A 21208-nucleotide genomic window follows, 5' to 3' on the forward strand; every position below is an offset into this window, starting at 1 on the left:
GTTCCAAAAATCGAGACATAAAGAACATTCAACACATCGTGGTCACGTGACAACTGAAGTTTACATTCAACACATCGTGGTCACGTGACAACTGAAGTTTACATTCAACACATCGTGGTCACGTGACAACTGAAGTTTACATTCAACACATCGTGGTCACGTGACAACTGAAGTTTACATTCAACACATCGTGGTCACGTGACAACTGAAGTTTACATTCAACACATTGTGGTCACGTGACAACTGAAGTTTACATTCAACACATCGTGGTCACGTGACAACTGAAGTTTACATTCAACACATCGTGGTCACGTGACAACTGAAGTTTACATTCAACACATCGTGGTCACGTGACAACTGAAGTTTACATTCAACACATCGTGGTCACGTGACAACTGAAGTTTACATTCAACACATCGTGGTCACGTGACAACTGAAGTTTACATTCAACACATCGTGGTCACGTGACAACTGAAGTTTACATTCAACACATCGTGGTCACGTGACAACTGAAGTTTACATTCAACACATCGTGGTCACGTGACAACTGAAGTTTACATTCAACACATCGTAGTCATGTGACAACTGTGAAGTTTACATTCAGACATCGTGGTCACGTGACAACTGTGAAGTTTACTGTTGACCGTTGGCCTTTCACGAACTCCAGTAAAGTTGCACGTAAAATAATTTGTCGCTGAATGTTCCATTCTCTATCACTCAACTGTCAAATCGTCGATAAAAGACAAAATAATTCTTCATCGAATTACCAATATGATTTAAATTTACAAACTGCGCACCATGCAAAATCGTCGGTTTTTGTTATCAAAGAATGTTAGAACTCGTGTAGAGATATGTACTGTGTACAAAGACGTGAACCATGATAAATGAATAAAGACGTACTAGTACTTAACTGCACATGTCTCACGATTTTGGCATATGCTGATTACAAACAAGCTTATATTCGAGATTTGGTAACAAAATTAATGTTAACACTTCTGCAGTGATACACAATTTTTATGAAGTCAGTGAATCGAATGGTTATTCAGAATATTGTCGTCACAAAGTCAAAACAAACTAAGACAGAAAACATCTCAAACATTAAAGTATATGTAAATGTGAGTATAGTCGGTACACAAAATATACAATACAAACACCCTTACAAAATACAGAATTTTAACAACAAATATCTGATCAATACAACTGTATTAATTCAAAGCGACAGTATAGTTGTTTGACAGTTTGTGATCGTTTGTTGGGGATTTCTTCAAAACGATAGATATGTGATGTCCATTGATCTCTCTCCTCACTTTCAAATGAGAAACTATTATGTCCATGACAAATGTAAATGTATAACCAAAGCCCACAACTTACAATCTGGTATCTTCTAAAAGTTAGGTTGTTTTTCGGTATCAGAATCACTTGTCATCCAACACGTTTCTTCCAAACCCATTGGAATAATTGTTCACAACTTGTGTTATTTATAACGCAATTTGCATCAAATTGAGTTCTGGATCGTTGAGTTCTCCCCTGTCGTCATTCACTGAATTTACCGAGTATTAAATATCCCATAAACAACAACAGCAAAAATCCCATTGAATATGAGTGCCCATTTAACAGAACATTGTCGGGGGCTTGTAGTATGGGTGACGTGTCGAACATCTCTTTTTATTTTATCAGATATTGGCAAGAAAAAGATAAAGGAGATTTTTTTTATCATAACACGAGCTTTGTTATGTTTATGCTTCAATGGCTAGACTCCTCACAAACACCAAGTCCATTGAAATGTTGATATGCAAAGGTCAGACTTTGACAACACTATATGTGTGCTCGGTCAGTCAATATGGTGAACGTTATTTTCCATACAATGGAGTCTATAAGTACCGTGTCGTGTAGTACTAAACATGAACCATTCCAAACACAATATGAGATTCGTCATTCATGTAACCATTTTCCTTGACCACATAACGATAACGGTCATAATCAAAGTTGTTCCAGATTGTAAATATTCCAAGTAGTCGTGATCTCTCAACCACGTCTGTTCAATTCCCATCACGTTAACGTCCCTAACGTCGTCAGGATGCGACCTGATTTATTTCAAATCCAGATTTTCATCGTCATCCAGTGAAGAGGAAAGTCGGAAGGGTGATGAACTCAAACTTGAGATAGATGGACTTCCATGACCCGAAGAAGGGGAGCTCAATCCAAGCAGTTCAGAACGTGGGTCCGTAGACAGACCGAGTAGTTCAGAACGTGGGTCGGCGGCACACAGATTTGCTGGAGTTGAACCAGTCCTGTTAGTGTTAGTCAAACTTCTCACTGGTGATTTCCGCAATAGATCACTGCGTGCATCTAATTCAGAGTTCGTTGATCCAGTTCTTTCTTTCATTCCGCGACTAGGGCGTAATCCCACGTGTAAGGAATGTGGATCTGGTTCCGATTGAGTCGAATTCTGTCTAGATCCGATGTTTAGGCCCAGTAGCTCGGATCGAGGATCCGCAGGTTCGGATAATCTATCAGAACTTGTAACAAAACGAGTTTTTCCACCACCAGAAAATAGTTCTGAACGTACGTCACGCTCTGTCCAAATGGGCGGGGGTGATTCAGTTCTGGATCGTTGAGGAGGGACCGTTCCAAATAGTTCTGCACGAGCGTCAGTTATGGTAAGTGGGTCGGCAGATCCACGGAGAGCTCGTCCGGCATTGGCTCCGGCGACACGTTTACCACGTTCAAGTGGAGGATGTTTGTTTGCGTCACGCCATACATTACCATCATCAAGGTGAACACGTCGTCTTACGCCGTTATCTGGGCAATTCACCAACGGGGTTATGATATTTGGGGGTTGGGGTTTGGACGGTGCTGGTATAGGTCGCTCAGTCATCTGACCCACAAGGCAGTTGAGGGGTATTTTGTAAATCTGGATAGCATTTGGACTTGGGGGACCTTCCAGAAAGAAAATATAACACATATTAACTTCAACACGATGGTTACCAACATATTAACTTCAACACGATGGTTATCAACATCATGATGGTGAAATCTTTCACAAAGCCTACAATTAATTCATTAATATCGTATACTAGAATCAAAGAAGCTTTCTATGACTTCAATCCTTCAAAAATCTGTCAAACCCCTAAATATAAAGCTAATAATAAACTAAAATGAACTCAAGAAAGAAATAGCAGGATCAATCTATGAAGAGAAAAAACAACCTGGTCTTTGTGGAGTAAGGAATCAACATGACGAATGATCGAAACACATTCAAATAGAAGGACAAACAAACAAACAAACAAACAAACAAACAAACACACAAACACACACACAAACAAACAAACAAACAAACACACACACACAGACGAACAAACAAACAAGTAAGCAAACAAACAAACAACTAACTAACTAACTAACTAACTAACTAACTAACTAACTAACTAACTAACTAACTAACTAACTAACTAACTAACTAACTAACTAACTAACTAACTAACTAACTAACTAACTAACTAACTAACTAACTAACTAACTAACTAACATTATACACAAACACACAAGGAACGAAGGAAACAATAATCATCCATATAAACAAGTGATATTACGTACCTGAAGAAGTCGGAGAGCCTAGAGGACTCAGTGGACGTGTATGACCATTCTCCTTACCACTTGAGCTTGCCGTCTCACTTGCACATGTTGTGAAGTATAGATCACACTGGGGGGATAAAAATGTCACGAAATGGACCGGAATTTCAAATTTTTCTTTTTACCTGTTTTCTCTCCACATAAAACATAACTTTAGAGGCACTCCATTTTAGCAGTGAGGGATTCATTTTATCTGGTAAAACAGTTTATCAGGTACAATCGTTGCTAAGCTAATAAAAGCTACAATTTTTAACGTCGTGTTAACCTTGATTCTACTTGAAAAACCCTCTTACAGGTTGACGGCAGTTAGATTGTCGGATACTCAAGCTAATTGTCTTTTTAATTGCTGCAGAAATGCGATGAATTTAATTGTCCTGTTTGGTGAAATGTGTTGTTCGGGACAGACCTTTGTTGACCTTTGCAAAAGCTGATAACTTGAATAAAGACTAGACATTCAAGAAGTTTCATTAATACAGACAGCACCAGTGTTCGATGCTTACGTCAAGTCAATGTGAACTAAACATTCTAACTTTGTATGTTGAGTTATGGTTCGTTATGGTTAGTTAGTTATCGATATATCCAATACATTGTAAACTATATGTTGAGTTATGGTTCGTTATGGTTAGTTAGTTATCGATATATCCCATACATGGTAAACTATATGTTGCGTTATGGTTTGTTATGGTTAGTTAGTTATCGATATATTGGTTACGAAAACAGCTCCGACACCGAATAAACTATTGTATGCTGAAGATTATCAAAGAAAATCTAACAGCGAAGAGACTGGTATACAATATTGAAAACAATCTAACAGAGAATAGACTGGCATACAATGTTGAAAACAATCTAATGACTGGCTGGCTGATGAAAAGAGTAGTATAGCTAGCCATGCATGACGTGAATTACCAGAACTTGTGAACATTCCCGATGATCAGACATTGATGTAAAAAGTGGAAAACAAATGGAAAATGCAATGATACCACTGTCTAAATGGTACTTATCAAATAAGTTGTTGAAAATGAAATGTGGTGGTCGAGTCAAATAAGTTATTGAAGAGCAAAATAAGTTGTTGAAAATGTAGTGGTCGAGTCAAATAAGTTATCCATAACTATGTCATGCATACCGCGCCATACGCATTACCTTTTTATGCAAGATAAAGATGGGTTTAAATGTTAATTCATATGTATGACCCCTATATTTCTATGCAGCATGATAGATATAATAAAATAAGGTAATTTTAAATTGTCAACAATACTGTTTTAGGAACATAATTACCGATTAAAGGGCTGATTTTCCTAATTAGATTACGATATCTTCATACTATGTCGTTATTCTTTAGAAGTGGTAACATTTTAGATGTAATAAAAAGATTAAGGTCGTAAACGATGGATGGATTCTTAGTATTCGGCAAACAATCAACTCAAGGTAATGTGTGATTGTTACTGTGGTGTTCTCTCTCTCTCTCTCTCTCTCTCTCCCCCCCCCTCTCTCTCTCTCTCTCTCTCTCTCTGTCTCTCTCTCTCCCCCCTCTCTCTCTCTCTCTGTCTCTCTCTCTCTGTCTCTCTCTGTCTGTCTCTCTCTCTCTCTCTCTCTCTCTCTCTCTCTCTCTCTCTCTCTCTCTCTCTCTCTGTCTCTCTCTCTCTCTCTCTACGATTATCCACGTCCACCACTCTTAATTGACGTCCTTACCTTTGACGTGACAAGGTTGAGCCTCGGCATGGTCATTTCATTGACAAGGTTACCATTGACAACCAATCGAATCTCGATAGTGTCTGGCGTAAAGGCCAGAATGTAAGGGAAGGCGCAAACTGTTGAACAAGCAGGAATTAAGTGTTAGATTATCAAGCTGCCTCAAAGTTATTACACTCATATCAACAAATGAAGAGAGGGAGAGGGGATGATCTGGATCACGAATCACGGGAATAAAAAGGGCCATTCACGAATAACGGGAAATGGAATAAAATAGACCGATTGCCCATCACGATAAGTAAAATTGTATAATTATAGCTAGTTTTTTTTTCTTCTTCTTTTCACTGAATTTGATGAAAGAAAATTTGGAATTCTAATCAACAGTTGAAGTTTTCTGGGAAAGTATTTCTGGATAGCAACCGAAAAAATAATGAAATAATAATTAGAATGTATATTTATATGAATGTATAAAATATTACTATTTATAATGAAACTTCAGAAAATCTCTGAAAAGTGAAAATGAAAGTCAGGTATTTGGTAATTTAGTCAAAGTTCGGTGTATGCAAAGTTAAACTGAGTCCAATTCGAAACAATATGAAAACAACCACAAATATTTATAGAGCACTTTCTTTATTTCCCCAACATGAATGATATAATGTCAAATAATTGACAGGAATGATATAATGTCAAATAATTGACACTAATGATATAATGACAAATAATTGACAGGAATGATATAATGTCAAATAATTGACAAGAATGATATAATGTCAAATAATTGACAGGAATGATATAATGTCAAATAATTGACAAGAATGATAAAATGTCAAATAATTGACAGGAATGATATAATGTCAAATAATTGACAAGAATGATATAATGTCAAATAATTGACACTAATGATATAATGTCAAATAATTGACAGGAATGATATAATGTCAAATAATTGACAGGAATGATATAATGTCAAATAATTGACAAGAATGATATAATGTCAAATAATTGACAGGAATGATATAATGTCAAATAATTGACACTAATGATACAATGTCAAATAATTGACAGGAATGATATAATGTCAAATAATTGACAGGAATGATATAATGTCAAATAATTGACACTAATGATATAATGTCAAATAATTGACAGGAATGATATAATGTCAAATAATTGACAGGAATGATAAAATGTCGAATAATTGACAGAAATGATATAATGTCAAATAATTGACACTAATGATATGATGTCAAATAATTGACAGGAATTATATAATGTCAAATAATTGACAAGAATGATATAATGTCAAATAATTGACACTAATGATATAATGTCAAATAATTGACAAGAATGATATAATGTCAAATAATTGACACTAATGATATAATGTGAAATAATTGACAAGAATGATATAATGTCAAATAATTGACACTAATGATATAATGTCAAATAATTGACACTGATGATATAATGTCAAATAATTGACAGGAATGATATAATGTCAAATAATTGACACTAATGATATAATGTCAAATAATTGACACTGATGATATAATGTCAAATAATTGACAAGAATGATATAATGTCAAATAATTGACACTAATGATATAATGTCAAATAATTGACAAGAATGATATAATGTCAAATAATTGACACTAATGATATAATGTCAAATAATTGACACTGATGATATAATGTCAAATAATTGACACTAATGATATAATGTCAAATAATTGACACTAATGATATAATGTCAAATAATTGACACTAATGATATAATGTCAAATAATTGACAGGAATGATAAAATGTCAAATAATTGACAAGAATGATATAATGTCAAATAATTGACACTAATGATATAATGTCAAATAATTGACACTAATGATATAATGTCAAATAATTGACAGGAATGATATAATGTCGAATAATTGACAAGAATGATATAATGTCAAATAATTGACACTAATGATATAATGTCAAATAATTGACAAGAATGATATAATGTCAAATAATTGACAAGAATGATATAATGTCAAATAATTGACAAGAATGATATAATGTCAAATAATTGACACTGATGATATAATGTCAAATAATTGACAGGAATGATATAATGTCAAATAATTGACAAGAATGATATAATGTCAAATAATTGACAGGAATAATATAATGTCAAATAATTGACAAGAATGATATAATGTCAAATAATTGACAGGAATGATATAATGTCAAATAATTGACACTAATGATACAATGTCAAATAATTGACAGGAATGATATAATGTCAAATAATTGACACTGATTATATAATGTCAAATAATTGACAAGAATGATATAATGTCAAATAATTGACAGGAATGATATAATGTCAAATAATTGACAAGAATGATATAATGTCAAATAATTGACAGGAATGATATAATGTCAAATAATTGACACTGATGATATAATGTCAAATAATTGACAGGAATGATATAATGTCAAATAATTGACACTAATGATACAATGTCAAATAATTGACAGGAATGATATAATGTCAAATAATTGACAGGAATGATATAATGTCAAATAATTGACACTGATTATATAATGTCAAATAATTGACAAGAATGATATAATGTCAAATAATTGACACTGATGATATAATGTCAAGTAATTGACAAGAATGATACAATGTCAAATAATTGACACTAATGATATAATGTCAAATAATTGACAGGAATGATATAATGTCAAATAATTGACAGGAATGATATAATGTCAAATAATTGACAGGAATGATATAATGTCAAATAATTGACAAGAATGATATAATGTCAAATAATTGACAGGAATGATATAATGTCAAATAATTGACACTAATGATATGATGTCAAATAATTGACAAGAATGATAAAATGTCGAATAATTGACACTAATGATATAATGTCAAATAATTGACACTAATGATATAATGTCAAATAATTGACACTAATGATATAATGTCAAATAATTGACAGGAATGATATAATGTCAAATAATTGACACTTCTATTCTGTCTAAATGTCTTCAACGAGTTGGTTTAGCATTATTAATGCCACATGTAAAGGATAATTTTGATCCTTTGCAATTCGCATACATACTTGGACGTCCAACTGATGACGCAATTTGTACTTTAATACATCGTCTTACTAAGCATTTAGACACCAAGTCATCGAATACAGCTAGAGTTCTATTTATCGATTATTCCTCAGCATTCAACACTATTCAGCCACATCTAATGCTTAATAAACTGAATGCACTCAATGTACCGGCATACTTGCAATTATGGATCTTAGATTACCTCACCGAAAGATCACAATATGTCCGCACTAAGTATGGTGTATCCGACAAAATAACAGTTAATACAGGTGCACCACAGGGCTGTGTGCTGTCACCAGTTCTTTTTGTACTTTACACAAATGATTTGGCATGGGACACTATATAGCGCGATGATTGAGAAATATGCAGATGATACAGCTGTTGTCGGATTTATATCAAATGATGATGACAGTGAGTATGTGGAGTGTATCGAGTTTGTCAACACCTGGTGTAAAGATAACTACCTTGATCTTAATGTGCCAAAAACAAAAGAATTAATTTTTGACTTCCGACGGAATAAAGCAGAAAAACAACCTGTTGAAATTAACAATATGCAAGTCGAAAGAACATCAGTATATAGATATCTTGGCTGTATGGTTGATGATAAATTGTCCTTTGCGCAACATGTGGACAATCAGCTCAAAAAAGCAAATAAAGGTTGTATTTTGCAAGGTCCATGAGGAAATTAAATGTTAGCTCGAATGTCATTTCTTTGTTCTACAATTCAACTATTTATACAGTCCTCAGTTATGCGAACATTGCATTCTATGATATGCTGCCTACCTATCTTAAACACGATCTAAACCGTCCTAGGAACATATATGCAGAAAATTAGTTAGTAATGAATTCTACGAACTATCTGATAACTCTACATTGTATAAACTCAAATCGTTTAAGACTGCTACAAAAATTATCAAAGATTCAACACATCCACTACATACAGAATATGAATATCTACCAAGTGGTCGTCGCCTCAGAGTACCACGTGCACGTACAAACAGATTTAAGTATAGCTTTGTTCCAAGATCTATTCATCTCATAAATAACATGTAACCGCTACTGTCTATATGTATTTATATGTATTGTAATCCTAACTTTACTTTTCATGGATTATGTATTTAAGTTAATGTAAACTGTGTGGATATGTAGTTTGTCTATTTTCTGTCAATGCAACGAAAATTTCATGATCGACATGACAAATAAAGTTATTATTATTATTATTATTATTACTAATGATATAATGTCAAATAATTGACGCTAATGATATAATGTCAAATAATTGACAGGAATGATATAATGTCAAATAATTGACAGGAATGATATAATGTCAAATAATTGACACTAATGATATAATGTCAAATAATTGACAAGAATGATATAATGTCAAATAATTGACACTGATGATATAATGTCAAATAATTGACAGGAATGATATAATGTCAAATAATTGACACTAATGATATAATGTCAAATAATTGACACTGATGATATAATGTCAAATAATTGACAAGAATGATATAATGTCAAATAATTGACACTAATGATATAATGTCAAATAATTGACAAGAATGATATAATGTCAAATAATTGACACTAATGATATAATGTCAAATAATTGACACATGATATAATGTCAAATAATTGACACTAATGATATAATGTCAAATAATTGACACTAATGATATAATGTCAAATAATTGACACTAATGATATAATGTCAAATAATTGACAGGAATGATAAAATGTCAAATAATTGACAAGAATGATATAATGTCAAATAATTGACACTAATGATATAATGTCAAATAATTGACACTAATGATATAATGTCAAATAATTGACAGGAATGATATAATGTCGAATAATTGACAAGAATGATATAATGTCAAATAATTGACACTGATGATATAATGTCAAATAATTGACAAGAATGATATAATGTCAAATAATTGACAAGAATGATATAATGTCAAATAATTGACAAGAATGATATAATGTCAAATAATTGACACTGATGATATAATGTCAAATAATTGACAGGAATGATATAATGTCAAATAATTGACAAGAATGATATAATGTCAAATAATTGACAGGAATGATATAATGTCAAATAATTGACAAGAATGATATAATGTCAAATAATTGACAGGAATGATATAATGTCAAATAATTGACACTAATGATACAATGTCAAATAATTGACAGGAATGATATAATGTCAAATAATTGACACTGATTATATAATGTCAAATAATTGACAAGAATGATATAATGTCAAATAATTGACAGGAATGATATAATGTCAAATAATTGACAAGAATGATATAATGTCAAATAATTGACAGGAATGATATAATGTCAAATAATTGACACTGATGATATAATGTCAAATAATTGACAGGAATGATATAATGTCAAATAATTGACACTAATGATACAATGTCAAATAATTGACAGGAATGATATAATGTCAAATAATTGACAGGAATGATATAATGTCAAATAATTGACACTGATTATATAATGTCAAATAATTGACAAGAATGATATAATGTCAAATAATTGACACTGATGATATAATGTCAAGTAATTGACAAGAATGATACAATGTCAAATAATTGACACTAATGATATAATGTCAAATAATTGACGGGAATGATATAATGTCAAATAATTGACAGGAATGATATAATGTCAAATAATTGACAGGAATGATATAATGTCAAATAATTGACAAGAATGATATAATGTCAAATAATTGACAGGAATGATATAATGTCAAATAATTGACACTAATGATATGATGTCAAATAATTGACAAGAATGATAAAATGTCGAATAATTGACACTAATGATATAATGTCAAATAATTGACACTAATGATATAATGTCAAATAATTGACACTAATGATATAATGTCAAATAATTGACAGGAATGATATAATGTCAAATAATTGACACTTCTATTCTGTCTAAATGTCTTCAACGAGTTGGTTTAGCATTATTAATGCCACATGTAAAGGATAATTTTGATCCTTTGCAATTCGCATACATACTTGGACGTCCAACTGATGACGCAATTTGTACTTTAATACATCGTCTTACTAAGCATTTAGACACCAAGTCATCGAATACAGCTAGAGTTCTATTTATCGATTATTCCTCAGCATTCAACACTATTCAGCCACATCTAATGCTTAATAAACTGAATGCACTCAATGTACCGGCATACTTGCAATTATGGATCTTAGATTACCTCACCGAAAGATCACAATATGTCCGCACTAAGTATGGTGTATCCGACAAAATAACAGTTAATACAGGTGCACCACAGGGCTGTGTGCTGTCACCAGTTCTTTTTGTACTTTACACAAATGATTTGGCATGGGACACTATATAGCGCGATGATTGAGAAATATGCAGATGATACAGCTGTTGTCGGATTTATATCAAATGATGATGACAGTGAGTATGTGGAGTGTATCGAGTTTGTCAACACCTGGTGTAAAGATAACTACCTTGATCTTAATGTGCCAAAAACAAAAGAATTAATTTTTGACTTCCGACGGAATAAAGCAGAAAAACAACCTGTTGAAATTAACAATATGCAAGTCGAAAGAACATCAGTATATAGATATCTTGGCTGTATGGTTGATGATAAATTGTCCTTTGCGCAACATGTGGACAATCAGCTCAAAAAAGCAAATAAAGGTTGTATTTTGCAAGGTCCATGAGGAAATTAAATGTTAGCTCGAATGTCATTTCTTTGTTCTACAATTCAACTATTTATACAGTCCTCAGTTATGCGAACATTGCATTCTATGATATGCTGCCTACATACCTATCTTAAACACGATCTAAACCGTCCTAGGAACATATATGCAGAAAATTAGTTAGTAATGAATTCTACGAACTATCTGATAACTCTACATTGTATAAACTCAAATCGTTTAAGACTGCTACAAAAATTATCAAAGATTCAACACATCCACTACATACAGAATATGAATATCTACCAAGTGGTCGTCGCCTCAGAGTACCACGTGCACGTACAAACAGATTTAAGTATAGCTTTGTTCCAAGATCTATTCATCTCATAAATAACATGTAACCGCTACTGTCTATATGTATTTATATGTATTGTAATCCTAACTTTACTTTTCATGGATTATGTATTTAAGTTAATGTAAACTGTGTGGATATGTAGTTTGTCTATTTTCTGTCAATGCAACGAAAATTTCATGATCGACATGACAAATAAAGTTATTATTATTATTATTATTATTACTAATGATATAATGTCAAATAATTGACGCTAATGATATAATGTCAAATAATTGACAGGAATGATATAATGTCAAATAATTGACAGGAATGATATAATGTCAAATAATTGACACTAATGATATAATGTCAAATAATTGACAAGAATGATATAATGTCAAATAATTGACACTAATGATATAATGTCAAATAATTGACAGGAATGATATAATGTCAAATAAGTGACACTAATGATATAATGTCAAATAATTGACAGGAATGATATAATGTCAAATAATTGACAATGTAAATGTGATGAAGACAGATGATGATGATGATGATGATGATGATGATGATGATGATGATGATGATGATGATGATGAAATGCCTGTGCTTGTCTCATTTTATTCGAATGGTATACGTGTAATACGACAGGAGCGGACAGGGTTTCGGATATTATTAACCATGTTTAACCATAGACAGTGGAGGTTCCTGGAGGTTACCTTCTCCACTGTCTATGGTTTAACCCTTAGGCTAACAGGAAAACGTCCCGATACACATATTTCGAGAGTGTGGTACATTTTCCAAGATTTTCTCTTACCAATAGCATTAGGTGGCGAATTCCAATGAATATCAAAATCTGACGACTGGTCTCCACTTAACTTCTTGAATTGTGATACATCTGCAAAACATATAATACCCAATTAGTGTCTTTCCCCAAAATGACCTCCCCCACTGCAAGTGCCTTCCTCACCAAAAACACCGTCCCCAGTCTGGTAAAAATGCCCAGGCCGTTATGTACGTTGCTAGCTCTGATTCCAGAATGTCCAAATAAATATATATAAGTGGATTTTCATAGTTTTATTGATAAATTCACCTGACGTCCTAGCCCAGTGGATTTACAAAGCTTTATTGATAAATTCATCTCACGTCCTAGCCCAGTGGATTTACATAGTTTTATTGATAAATTCACCTGATGTCCTAGCCCAGTGGATTTACATAGTTTTATTGATAAATTCACCTCACGTCCTAGCCTAGTGGATTTACATAGTGAATGCCTTCCGTGAGGGCAGTCTGCAGTGTTTTGTTCCTACACATAATAATTGCTGGAATGCAAAAATCTTGGTTATAGAACATGATGTACCCCTCAATTGGCGAAAAGGTGTGCCAACTATAAGAAATCTGAAAGGACTTTGTGATATCAATCTAAGTATGAAGTGGAATAGGAGAGAGAGAGAGAGAGAGAGAGAGAGAGAGAGAGAGAGAGAGAGAGAGAGAGAGAGAGAGAGAGAGAGAGAGAGAGAGAGAGAGAGAGAGAGAGAGAGAGAGAGAGAGAGAGAGAGAGAGAGAGAGAGAGAGAGAGAGAGAGAGAGAGAGGGGGGGGGGGAGGGAGGGAGGGAGGGAGGGAATAAGAGAGTGAGAGAGAGAAAGTCAGACAGACAGACAGACAGACAGACAGACAGACAGACAGACAGACAGACAGAGGAAGGCAGACACAAATACATTCGCATGGCTGTCACCAAACTCATCACTGAATATAGGATTTAGAAGGTATGGCGGCGAAACCAAACGTTTTCAACTTGAGATTGAGACTAGTACGTAGTATAAGCTTACACCTGTACTATCGTTATTCTGTTGTACACTAAAGTTAAAACATTCTTGAAACCTCCATTACTCTACAATTTGAAGTTAGGTTTAATTTGATGAGTAGAGTTATTTAGTACTTACGATTGTAACAAAGTAAAAGTTCGGCTTCATCGTCTTCGTATATATCCAGCGCTGTCACTAAATTTACCTATGGGAGAGATCATAGTGAAAATCAATCACTGTTGTTTATAATAAATAAAACCCGGGCAAACAGTTAGTTTATTTACAGACGTGGGCGATTTCATGATTGACGTTGGAAAGAAATCAACATCTATGATTTCAGCAAATACAAGGATGATTTCAACACAACCCTGGAAATATTAAGATTTCTAAAAAAAACTGAAAAGCAACGACTGGCTCTCTAAAATGAAGACAATTATTATTCCACGTGAGCACTTGCGCTGTATTAGCAAGTTGACACCATAATATAGTCTCCGGGTCCCACATGTACATTTCATCATCAAAGATCAACTCCTATGGTACAAAAGTGTCACCCCAGAAAATTGTAGTGGTGATTTTCAAAGCAAAGGCAATTTTTAAAGTCACTAACCTTATTCGCCTCGACCTGATGTAGTCTAAATGTGTCGCCATTCTTTTCGTTGATAAGATCAAATTGATGCCGATACCCAACACAAATTTGGTTGTCAGTTTTACCACCATCGATCAATGTCGTTAAGTTGGGTACTTCACTAGCGTACAGTTCCTGTTTATATGCAACACAAAGTGACCACACATAATCTAATAAATGTAGAATTGTGTACTATTTCTTAGGTTATATCTACACGTGATATAATATCATTCGCACTGACACATTATATCAACATTAATGAGGTTATAATTCATATCATTCTCATTTGGAACAAGTCACTGAGAATGACATATGATTTGGTTGTAAGGAACTGGCAGTTTATGTTGTCACTTTCTTGATATCACTACTCTGATCACGCAACAACACTTGTGAACCTAAATCAAACAGATTTAGATATGTTGTGTCTGCTCGTTGGACATGGAACATGCCTACTCTTCAAGATGACGTGATGGAATAAACCATTCAACAATAAAGGATGGGTTGGGTATTGGGGGGGGGGGGACCTGTTCAAGCATGTCTGAGTTATGGCTTTGGACATTAAAACTGCGCCAACAAAATCGCTGCCAGGCAGCCATATCGGATTGTATCACAACAAAAATGGATATGCACATGTATGTCATAGAACATTGTCCTAATACCAACTTTAAATGAGATCTGTTCAAGCATGTCTGAGTTATGGCTTTGGACATTAAAACTGCGCCAACAAAATCGCTGCCAGGCAGCCATATCGGATTGTATCGCTGCTAGGCGGCCATATTGGATCGTATCATGACAACAATGAATATGCACATGTATGTCATAGAACACTGTCCTAATACCAACTTTGAATGAGATCTGTTAAAGCATGTTCGAGTTATGGTTTTAGACAGGGAAAATTTGCAAACAAAATGGCTGCTAGGCGGCCATATTCAGTGATCGTATCATGAAACAAATTGACGTGCATATGTATGTCATTGTATGTTGCCTCTGTACCAAGTTTTAAAAAAATCGGTACAGGCATCTCCAAGAAACGGCTCTGGATGGACGGACAGACGGATGGGGGACTAATAAGCTTGCATCAGTGTCCTGCTTTGACGATAGACAATGACTTTCCCTCAACGATAGACATACAGGTGGCATCATCGTACACGATACCTCTTTCAATGTTCTCCGATTTTGATTTGGAAACATTCATTTCTTTTTAATTGTATCACAGGGAGCTCAGGCTCAGTTAGTTTTGTTTACAAATAACAAACAAACAAATAAACCAATAAATGAGTAGATAAATACATGAATAAACAACAAACAAACAAACAAACAAACAAACAAACAAACAAACAAACAAACAAACAAATAAACAAACACTACCCCCAGATAGTCACCAATGAAGATACCCTATTGGTGACTATTTGGGAGGTAGTGTCTGTTTGTGTGTGTGTTTTTGTTTGTTTGTTTGTTTGTTTGTTAGTTAGTTTGTTTATTTCTGTACTTACTTGTTTTATTTATTTATTTGTTTGTATTTTGTTTATTTACTTATTTGTTTGTATTTGTAAACAAAACTAACTGAGTCTGAGCTCCCTGTGATTGTATACGAATTTCCAATTGCTCTTTTACTTAGGCGAAGATATATTTTGATAAGATTGATGATTTGAGTAGACTTCGTCCGGCTCGACGACACATAAACATGTACATGTTAATTAAGTCCGTATTGTTAAATAGAACATTTGATGTGCAGCAGGTTTCAATCGAATACTGTGTGATTGCAACCAATGTAAGCTAAATCCCAAAAAAGTTATATTCATCTCGGGGACACTATGTTTTTTGTTGGATAAGCTTAACGTAATTTAGTATGAACAATTTCTGATATAATTATTCTGCCAAGGCAAGTGTTGATTACATGTGAATTTGTCAAGCATCATTTAAAGTAATGTAAAACAATGTACCGATTTGATGAATTTTGATAAATTCCGTTACGTATCCAACTTATCCCGATATCAATCAAATATTCAATTTAATTGTTATTATCGACGTGTTGAACTATGGGGTGAGATCAGTGTAGGAAAAAAAACCTTATTTTGGGAGATGGGGTGGGGGGGGGGTCGTTTGAGTCATTCCATTGAAAGTAAAATAGTTTCTCGCATGAGAACTGAAATGATTCAAACGCCCCCCCCCACCCCATCTCCCAAAATAAGTTTTTATCCTACACTGATCTTACCCCATAATTCAACCCGTATTCAACATACCCAATTAGTTAGTACTATTCAATTTACCCCAATATCAGTGACATGCTCAATATTCCTGTTATGATATCAGTGACGTGTTAGCCTGATATCAGTGACGTGTTAGCCTGATATCAGTGACGTGTAGCCTGATATCAGTGACGTGTTCAACTTACCCTGATATATTGGAAGCCATCTACTGTATCAGTGTCAGCAGCAGTGCACCAAGCAGTCCAGGCTACACTATGCTTCCATGTCATAAGTAGAAGTTTCTTACCAATTGCAACAACCATCCGTAAATGACTGCCACCAGGCCTACTCAACGCATACAGGTGACACCCTGAAAACCAATATATGTATATGGTTTTAGCAACAGAAAGTCAACATTCTCGAAGAAGTGATTTTGGAATGAAGTCGAAGATATGTTAGATTCATGCTACCTGTTCTGTTCTGTTCTGCTTTGGAAGAAAGTGAAAGTAATACATATAATAACGATGTACAGTGTCTGAGTTACAAAATTTAAGGCATATATATCTGACGATTAATGTTTAACGTTTATGAGACATGTTTCACGCATGACTCGGAACAATTGACATTTTATGAACACAGTATAGGGGTATAAGGTCAAATGTCAAATGTCATTTCGAAATTAAATTAGAAACTGTTTTATCGTTAGCACTGGGTTACTATAGAAATTTCTCTATAGGTATATATATTCTTATCACCATGATAGCAAAGAAGTTATGTAAATCTCTGTGGTGTGGTATCTAGTAACCTACATTTGTGCATAAATTGTTTTCTTTTAGGTAATGCTTGAAATGGCAACTGTGATTCGTCTGACTCAACATTATACATCAACACAAAATTTAGGAGAAGTGCAATAACAATTGCGACTAACATGGAATGATGAACGATTCTTTGTACAATCGATGTGGCTTCAAAACCCGACTTGTAAGCTATTAATGACGTAACACTTTTCTATGGTGAACACAAGTGCCATGTGGGAAATGTTACGACTTTAAAAACACCTCTATGCTAAAGTGAACAATAGCAACACGAAATGACCAGGTCATGCACAGATATAGGCAGCAAAGCACTATATAAGTAAACCCCATGAGCCAAAGCAGTGATTCACAGCAGCTTAGGAGTATGTCAGAGTATCTTCTGTTACTTCAGGGTGGTGAAATATTGTTTGTGCACACGGCTTTTGAAGGACTGAGCACCATTTGTCTGCGCATCTTGTCAACTGTAATGTCATTCCAAGTTACACGTCTTAAAATATAGTTATTAATAATGGTAATATCAAATAATCTTGTACATAATACCTCTTGTCCTTTCAAGTTTGTGATCTTTGCAATCCCCTTTTGTTCTTAATACATATTCATTCTGTTCGCCTTCAAAATCAGACAGCCTGTAGACGTAAACTTTACAGTCTTTACCTGCCAATACAATAAATAGTAGTACAAGAACTTAATCGAAAATATTGTAAGTTTCTGGCGGTCGGTTTTGATGAAACGAAACTAGCAAAATGTGATTGTATTGTTACGGATGAAAGAATACAACTTTTTAATATTCGCTAAGTTTTGATGTTTTGGGAGGTCACCCTGAACTCTCAGCTGTCATGAATTAATACTTAGAACAAATGTTTGCATTTCACGAATAGTATTCTTCTAAGATGATAACATTAAGTTATTATAAGATCAACAGTGTCAAATAATGACTGATTACAGACAGTTGGAAGAACAATGACGTGATCACATTGTTTGGCTAGTTTTCATATTTGTCAATATCATTTGCATTGAATTAAGGCGACGGCAATACTTCCGTTTTCTTCATTTATGGTGCTGATTATTTTATCACCCAGTCATTTGAGTATTGTATATTTTATGTTTGTAAGAATTTAATGTTGAAATAAAGTTCGGATTCATTTCTTTGGAAGAGACGGTCTGAGGCAAGGAGTGTCCATCTGCTCCCTGACTGGGCCACTTCTAAATGATCCAGGTTAACCATGAACACTGTGTGTAGTTTGAGCTAATTCCCTAAAAGTCCAAGTCGATCCCGTCTACGGAGTGGAGAGAGAGTAACATTGGAGGAGTGTTACGTTAACATTAGAGGTCTATTTGTTACAGTATATACTCAATCGTCTACTGGTAAGCAATAACAACGACTCAATTAATATGCCAATAGTTCAATGAAGAGACCCAGTTAGTGTGTGGTATGACACTTGTATGTGTGGTTGTTAGTGTGTGGTATGATACTTTGTATGTGTGGTTGTTAGTGTGTGGTATGATACTTTGTATGTGTGGTTGTTAGTGTGTGGTATTACACTTGTATGTGTGGTTGATCTACAAATAAATGTAAATGGTAAAAGTAGTTACCTTTATCTGCTCTAAACAACAGAAGACCATGAGCTTCTACGACACTGAGCTGTTTGACTTGGACCGATTTATCGAAAATGAGCCTTGCACTTAGACCCTCTGGTAAAGAGACATTGCGGTATACATTTTAGATATGTCTTTTAATGGTAAAACGGCAATACATGTCTAAATGGATATGGTATTGAATTATCTACAACAGTATTATTTTAATTCAAGCCATGATATAGATTATGGCTTAAATCAAAATAATACTGTTCTGCAGGAAGTCTATATCCTACATACATACATACATACATACATACATACATACATACATACATACATACATACATATACATACATATTTATTCATTTATTAAGCCGTGTACACAAGAAGTGACATTGGCAAGGAAATATACCAAAAAAAACCCACTGATGTTTACAATGTCTTGAAAATATTAAGTATATCACTGAGATATTTAGCTGTGACACTTGCTAGAGTATCATCTACAAATGAAAAAAATATACTCAGATAGAGAATGATTATCAACTTTAAGTAACTGCGACTGTAAACTTAATAAAATGTCCAAGTATTCATACACACACACACACACACACACACACACACACATACATACATACATACATACACACACATATACATACACACACACACACATACCTAGCTAGCTACCTACATACCTACCTACCTACCTACCTACCTACATACATACATACATACATACATACATACATACATATACAGACAGACAGACAGACAGACAGACAGACAGACACACCACACAGACATATATATCTTAATAGTTTATCATTGATTTTTGATATACCTTTTCTTCTTTTTGAATCTCCAAACTTACCTTCTAATATATAGACTCCGACGTCCGTTGCCACGACAAGTCTGTCTCCTATGAGGGAAACACACGTACATGTTAGTGCACATGTTCAGCTTTGAAACGTAAGGATCGATCGGTGACTTGCTCAATCTATATCATATGGTATTAATATAGGTGATATATTCCTTGCCCTAGAGAAACCTTTAATATATACCATCTTACCCATATTAAATTGTACATCATTTATGAACACGTGATTATAGCATGATGATACATTAGATGACGTATGACGTCATAGACACATCGCACTAATTTTGTAATACAATCGTGTACTTACCCCATGAATCTCCGCATGTCACATGATATGGGAAGTCAGACATTATACAATGGGGTTCCCATGGCTATGATAGGATGACGGTAACATGTGGAGAGAAAATATAATAATGGGTGATAAACAGTTCAATATTTTTCTTCTTTTAAAGCTATGCGTACTGTTGGCAGGGAAATAGTCTTTTTAATGATAAAGCTGGCTCATTCGCACGACGTACAAACTTCATGAAGTCCTCCTTAATTCATTTTCATCATGTAAGGTATCAAACAAGCATTAAAACTGTCACAATCACCAGCGCGTCACTGTAGATGTCGAAGTATACAATAACCCAAATTCGAAACCCTTAACCTTGCGTTAGCCAACGGAGTAGGACGCCCCCAGCGTCACTCATGAAAATGTCAACGAACTCACCTCTCGTCGGAATAAGCTGGTTGTGGCAAGACTTGTCGGTGCATCACCTTTCACAATTGTCTGTAATTTCAGCATCTGTAGAGATGTATAAGCACACATTGTATTTGAAATTACT

At 34.1% G+C, this 21208-nt stretch overlaps 1 protein-coding gene across 1 annotated transcript in view; it reads right to left on the reverse strand.

The window, feature by feature from the left end:
• Positions 1 to 211: 211 nt before the first annotated feature.
• The window catches only part of LOC144441507 (GTPase-activating Rap/Ran-GAP domain-like protein 3), a 137328-nt gene continuing 116331 nt past the window's right edge, over positions 212 to 21208 (reverse strand). The window contains exons 16-27 of the mRNA XM_078131092.1: positions 21094 to 21168; positions 20689 to 20752; positions 20376 to 20423; positions 19519 to 19617; positions 18466 to 18579; positions 17317 to 17480; positions 14904 to 15056; positions 14435 to 14501; positions 13308 to 13388; positions 5323 to 5441; positions 3598 to 3703; positions 212 to 2940 (exon numbers count right to left, since the gene is read on the reverse strand). Coding sequence (XP_077987218.1) covers positions 2090 to 2940; positions 3598 to 3703; positions 5323 to 5441; positions 13308 to 13388; positions 14435 to 14501; positions 14904 to 15056; positions 17317 to 17480; positions 18466 to 18579; positions 19519 to 19617; positions 20376 to 20423; positions 20689 to 20752; positions 21094 to 21168 — 1941 coding nt within the window. The 3' untranslated portion in view covers positions 212 to 2089. The remainder of the gene's footprint in view (positions 2941 to 3597; positions 3704 to 5322; positions 5442 to 13307; positions 13389 to 14434; positions 14502 to 14903; positions 15057 to 17316; positions 17481 to 18465; positions 18580 to 19518; positions 19618 to 20375; positions 20424 to 20688; positions 20753 to 21093; positions 21169 to 21208) is intronic.

The sequence above is a fragment of the Glandiceps talaboti genome, chromosome 10, assembly GCF_964340395.1.
Source record: "Glandiceps talaboti chromosome 10, keGlaTala1.1, whole genome shotgun sequence".
Lineage (NCBI taxonomy): Eukaryota > Metazoa > Hemichordata > Enteropneusta > Spengelidae > Glandiceps > Glandiceps talaboti.